The sequence below is a fragment of the Nothoprocta perdicaria genome, unplaced genomic scaffold (assembly GCF_003342845.1).
Source record: "Nothoprocta perdicaria isolate Ctin4 unplaced genomic scaffold, notPer1 scaffold_280, whole genome shotgun sequence".
NCBI lineage: Eukaryota > Metazoa > Chordata > Aves > Tinamiformes > Tinamidae > Nothoprocta > Nothoprocta perdicaria.
In genome coordinates this window covers 631,746-637,821 of record NW_020455511.1, presented here as the reverse complement: position 1 = coordinate 637,821, position 6,076 = coordinate 631,746, and the positions used below count along the sequence as shown (strand labels likewise).

The window sequence follows — 6,076 nt, the reverse complement described above, 5'->3', positions numbered from 1 at the left end:
TCACGCTGCTAACTTGAACAAGCAGTTGCTGCAAGTTTGTGAAGACCCAAGAGTACCACAACAGCAGCGTGTGTCGGCAGCGCCGGAGCGGCTGGAAGCCGCTTCCCAGACAAAGGCAAACAGGGAGGCTTGCCAGAAGCCACAGGGAAATGAGGGAAATGCCACCTGGAGAACATGCTCCGGGGCAATCACGTAGCAGCCCCTCTCTGGAGAAACCACATGAAATCAACTCTTCCTTGGGGGAAAAATAAAAAAAAAAAATAAAAAAAATAAAAAAAAAGCAACAACAACTACAAAACAAACACCCCCAAAACAAACCAAAAAAATGCACAAAAAACACATAAATGAGCCTCACCCTGGAAGATGATGGGGCAGCCCCCGGGGGCTGCTGCACCCCAGGGCACTCAGGACATCCCTGGCGCAGGCAGGGCCCTGCATCCCACCGCGCAGGTGGGACATAGGGAAAAACACATATTTTAGGGAAAAATGAAAAAATGACCAACAAAAAAAAAAAATCACCATTTTTTTTAAAAACATTTTAATATATGCACATAACCCCCAGGCATCACCAGCTCCAGCACAAGGTCCCTCTCTCTCAAACAGCCACAGAGTGCCTTAAATAAGTAAATAAATAAACAGCAGAGCGCTTGGTTGCTTCCACAAGAAAGTGCTTCTGAGGAGAGCGGAGAGTCCCGAGGAGCGGCTCGGAACCGGCGCACGCGACGGAGCAGCTTTGAACGCGCCCCCGTGGAACGGGCCAAGCGGCACGGGGGCTGTAAGGCTTGTTTACTCTAGAGCGAGCTGCAGAACGCCGGAGAGAAATGAAATTCCTCCAGCAACAAAGAAAAAGAAATCCCAGCTGCCTTGATTAAAAAGAAAAGTGGAAAAAAAAATACAAAAACAGAGACCTTGAGGCGGCCAGGAGCCCTGCAGACTGGGACACGGAGGAGGGGAAGGCGTTTTGCAGCATCCCAGTGGAGCATCCTCAGGGTTGCTTGTCATTAGAGGTGCTGCTCCTCCAATTGGAAGAATCAAAACACAAAACCCCACTTTTTCAGCATGGGGTTGGGAACAGGGCTCTGGAGAGTGACCTCTGAGATGGATGCAAGCTGGGCATGAGGACTGCTCCATGCACACTCTCCACAAGTTTCTACTCGGCTTCTTGTCCGTGACGCCGCGGAGGGCACATGACGGGACGCGGCTCTCACACCGACTTCCTCCTCTGCTTGGCACCTCCTGCACAAACCGCTGCTTCCTCCCTCTCTCCCTCCGTCCCGCTGCCTCCTTCCAGGGAAAGCGCCCAGCACCGGGAACGCAATAAGGCTGCGGCAAGCAAGCGGGATCCCTGCTGCACGTAGGGGCTGCAGGAAGGCTAAGGAGGTCGAAAAACACATATACAGCCCCAAATAGTGAGTTGGAGGAGAAACAGGCATGGGGGGGGATGCTTTGTGTGGAGCAAGTGCCTCCACTGCCACCAGCAAAAGTCCCCACGATAACTTTTCCTAAAAACTACTGGGGTTTTGCATAAGTTTGGCACATTTATGCTCAGCTAGGCTGCAATGTTCACAAACACCAAGGCCTCTAACTAGGGGGGTATTTGTGCATTTGTTGACTTTTCAGGCCACACGTAACCCCTTGGTGCAAAGCTGGCACCAAGGATCACCGCCCGTCTGGCTGACCCTTCCCACGCTGCCTCCTCCTAACGAACCCAACATCGTCATTTCTTATCTTAATCCTAAAAACATTGCTTGCGCTGACTACCCAGCTCCCAGGAAAAGTGCATTTAAAGGAAAGGCCTCGTCCCAGGCTTTGCTCCTCCAGCTGGTGGGGCGCTGATCACCGTCAAGGAGTCCTTCTTTCCTCCTTTCCTTCAAGCCAAGCAAGCCTTTCTGACAGGGGAAAACATCAGAGCTTCCACCCGAGGCACTGACATCAGGAAGGAGCGGTTATTTTTCTGGCATGCCTGAGAAACTCTGCAAGAGGGGCAACCGATTAGGAAGCGCATTCGTTTTTAAACGCTACTAAAGGATGAACACATATCTAGTGTCTCGTGCTTTGCAGAATTCATCGATTCCTATGGTATCACCGACTTTTTTTTTTTTTTTTTTTTGACAATATCCATTAATTTCAATGTCTGATGTTTTCTGCCTCGATGCTGGGGGTAAAGAGCTGTTGATCCAGGCACATTTCTGCAGTACGTGCGGGACACGTGTCGTCCTCGCCACGAGCTGCCCGAGGGGCTGGCAGGGATTGATCTGCCACCCCTTTGCTCTGCGACCACCACACCTGGCACCTGAGGAAGGGCCAGAAACAGCCAAGACGAGCAGCTGTCTTTTAAAATAACTCCCACAAACAGCACGTGTTCTCGCTCAGGCAGGACCTGAAAAGTGACATCCTTGACGTACAGATAAGCCTTTCCACGAGATTCTGCTCTGCAGGTTTCCGGCGCTGAGAGAGATACGAGCTGCTTTTGCATCAGCTGCTCTGCTGTTCATGGAGGTTATTTTAGAATACAGCTGTTCCGCGAGGCGATATATCCGCCCTCCTTTCCTGCTAAAAGCAACGATCAACACCAACACCATCACCTAGGCTCTGATGGAAAAGAAAGGTCAAAGAGCATCATTTGACCTTTTAGAAAGCACCTAGGCCCATATATTTACAACTGTTTTACAGCATTTTTTTCCCCACAATGTTGTTCTCTGGCTCACAGAGAATATCTTGGGGAAAGACTCGGTGCAGAATGCAGCTGGATTACTCACCTTGGTCTTTAAAGCCTCTCAAAAGCTGCATTTCCACAGTGCTAAGTGGTCCCGGCTTCTACAGACATTGAACCTATTTAAGACATTCACTGGTATGCAGCTCCCCACTGGAGCATGCATCCAAAAATGCATATATCACCCTATACCAGAGGACATTCATAACTGGTAAGGACTTTTAATTGAGGGTTGATTTATGCTATTATTTCCCCAGGCCTGATTTATGCTTTTAAATTATAAATAAGTATAATTGAACCATAAAAGCATTTTAAGTTTGGCAGTTGCTTGAAGAGATTAAACCCCATTCAGCTAATGCATTTGTTCCCAAGCCAGGCAGCAGGGACTGCAAACGGCTCCCTCAGAGCTTTGCTGGAAAGAAACCTCCCGGCCTCTCAGAATCAGTGCCCGGGTATCTGACTGCTCAGAAAGACAAGGCAGGCACACAAAAATCCTCTTCAATTCACCACATTCTTCCTAATGACATTAAAAATGAAGGGACGAGTGTTGCTTTTCTCTGAATTTAGGTTCACTAAGGAAACGGAGGAGGCAGAGCTGCTTTCCACATGAGACTTTGGGAAGGTGGGAACTGGAGGGGGATCCCTCCTAGCCCTGGCCTGCTACATTTACACCGATAGGACGATCTGGGCACCCCAAGAAGAATTTTTGGAATTCTGGGTGGGCGAATGAAGCACCGGGATCACCTGCAGAGAGCAAATATCGCCCAGAGACACACGGGAAGATCACCAGCGTGGACTCGGCTCTTGCCAGCCCTTCAGGAGCGTTTTCTAAGTGCCCTTGGCCACTGAAGCCAGAAAAGGCAGAGAGAAACGAGGCACCTTGGAGCAACCAAGCTTCTTACCTACGTGCAAGCTACGAACCCTCGAGCAGCAGCAATAGCAGCCTGCACATCCCACACACCAAATCCACCTCGGACAAAAATCATTTGCCTTGGGGACCTTTAGGAATGACTTTCTGTGCAACTCCCTGACCAGCTGCCATCACTCCCAATTGCCTCACTTGGTCTTGGGCAGACTTTGCAAACTGCATCAAAGAGGATAAAATACTTTTGTTCGATTCCCTCGGCTACTCATCCCGGTACGGCTTTGGATCCTGGAGACACGAGGCACATTTCCCTGTGCTGTCTCAGGCATTTCATGGCATGTGACTCGCTGCTGAGAGGATCAGGGCGAGTGGGGATTGCTTAGAGCAAAACTAGATTGAGAGGGGACCACACTCGGGCCCCATGACACGGCCTCACTGTCAACGCGAGCAAAGAGGCACAAGAAAAAGTGAAAGACACAAATCAAAGAAACAAAACAAAACAAAAACAGACCTCAAAACCGCCCTCCTGCAACAACAAACCCGTCGTTTGCTATGCAGAGGCACCGGTCCATGAAACGCTGACCAGCGAGTACCGAGAGAAACCGTGAATTTGTGTCAGTTTCGGGACGTGAAAACCACACGCGGTGGCTCGCGGGTCCCTTCCTCCGTCAGAAATCCCCCGTGACAGGGGTGCCTGTGTAAATGCCGCGCGCCCGCAGCACCCGCAGCCTCCAGGACACAAATCCCTTCCTACGGCCAAGCCAGGGCGCCCAGGATGCCAGGGGCTCAGTGAAACACTCCCTGATACTTGCTTTCCAGGGACTGTCTATCCCAGCGCAGCAGCGGCTACAAACAGCGAGTTTCGAGAGGATGGTTTGGGTGGGCAGGGAGTGAAATTCTTTAGCAGTAGCAGTAGCAATAATAATAACAATAATAATAATAATAATAATAATTATTATTATTATTATTAATAATAATAATAATAATTTTCTTCCCTCTCTACTCATGGTGATGCAAAGCCCACAGTTCCAAACAGCTACAGCAGGCAAATCCCGAACCAAAGCGGAGAGCGGCTTCTTGGCCCTTGGGCACCCCAGCAGGCCTGGGAAGGCCTCCGGAGCGGGAATGCAGCTTGCATGGAATAAAATCCAAGCTGCCACGTATCATCGCGGGTCCCCGGTGCGCGGGAAGCGGGCACATGACAGCTCCATTCCCGACCGTGCTGGAAAACCCATCCCGCCCACGCCGCCCTGCCCGGGACCACCGGAAAACCCACGCTGCTCCCGCCCCGCTGCCGGGGAGCACCGGGAGACCCGCGCGGCTCGTGCCACAGATGCTGCAGCAGCAGCGCGCAAAGGGTGGCAGGACCCGGCGCGGGGCAAACCGCCCGCGCGACAAATTGCGCAACTTGGGGTGTGTGTGTGTGTGTGTGGGGGGGTGCATTTCGGGTAGCCCTCCCGGAGGAAATTGCCCAACCGCCTCCCAAAGCACACGGGGCCGCGCAGGCGGGGTGCGCGCGGCGGGGCGCGCTGCGGGACGCGCGGGCAGCACCGGGCACTCACCGAGCAGCGGCGAGGGGTCGGCGCAGGGCGGCGGGCGGCGCGGCGGCGGCTCGGCGCGGCGCGGCGGGCCCAGCGCGCTGCCCGCCAGGTAGTAGAGCAGCATGGCCGAGAGGTGCAGCGCGCAGAAGGCCACGAGCAGGCGGCAGACCCGCTGCAGCGACGAGCCCGGCAGCGAGGGCTCCTTCATGCCGCCCGCGCCTCCGCTCCGCGCCGCGCCGCGCTCGCCGCCGCGCTCCGCCCTCCGCGCCCCTCGCTGCCTCCTCCCCTTCGGCTTCCTCCACCCCCTTTTTTTTTTTTTTTTTTTTTTTTTTCCCTACGGCATACAAAATATACTAGACAAAGAAAATCAGACGTGTCAGCAAACTACATACAATATTTCTCATTTTTAATAGTAATTCATTGAATATTTTTTTTTTTTTTTTTTTTTTTTTCCCTCGTCGGCTTCTCCTCCTCCTCCTCCTCCTCTTCCTCTGCTGCCCGCGGCCGCGCAAACGCGCGGGGACGGCCCCGCGCGCGGGTCCCCGCGGAGGCTCCGTGGCCCTCGAGGCCCGTCTGCCGACCCGTCTTCAAGCACCGCCCGCTGTGCCGTGCTTAGGGTGTTAGGCTGCAGCTGCCCAACGGGGTGTCCGCAGCCTGTTGCCTCGTGCCTGTGGCAAAGCGGGGACGCTTTCCTTGGAAAAATCACAGCGGCCCGGGAATGATCTGGCAGGATCCCCTGGGGGTCTCCAGCTGTGTCCCGCTTGGTGCGAGGCTGTTCTCAGCATCAGGTCGTGGGGGCTGTGGTTTTGTTCAAGAGAGGCTCGAAACCCCGTGAGAGACAAAGATCCACACCTCTATGGTGCCCATTCAGGGAGGCGGCAGCTTCCCGGGAAACATTTTCCCTAGTGTCCAAAATACACCCGTGAAGCGGTGATTTTTCATTACCACCCCTCATTG

The 6,076-nt window shown here is 53.3% G+C and overlaps 1 protein-coding gene across 1 annotated transcript in view; it reads right to left on the bottom strand.

Annotated features, from left to right (window-relative positions):
* B4GALT1 (beta-1,4-galactosyltransferase 1) overlaps positions 1 to 5,349 on the bottom strand; it is a 21,087-nt gene extending 15,738 nt beyond the window's left edge. Inside the window, exon 1 of the mRNA XM_026041269.1 lies at positions 5,141 to 5,349. Coding sequence (XP_025897054.1) covers positions 5,141 to 5,327 — 187 coding nt within the window. The 5' untranslated portion in view covers positions 5,328 to 5,349. The remainder of the gene's footprint in view (positions 1 to 5,140) is intronic.
* Positions 5,350 to 6,076: the final 727 nt, after the last annotated feature.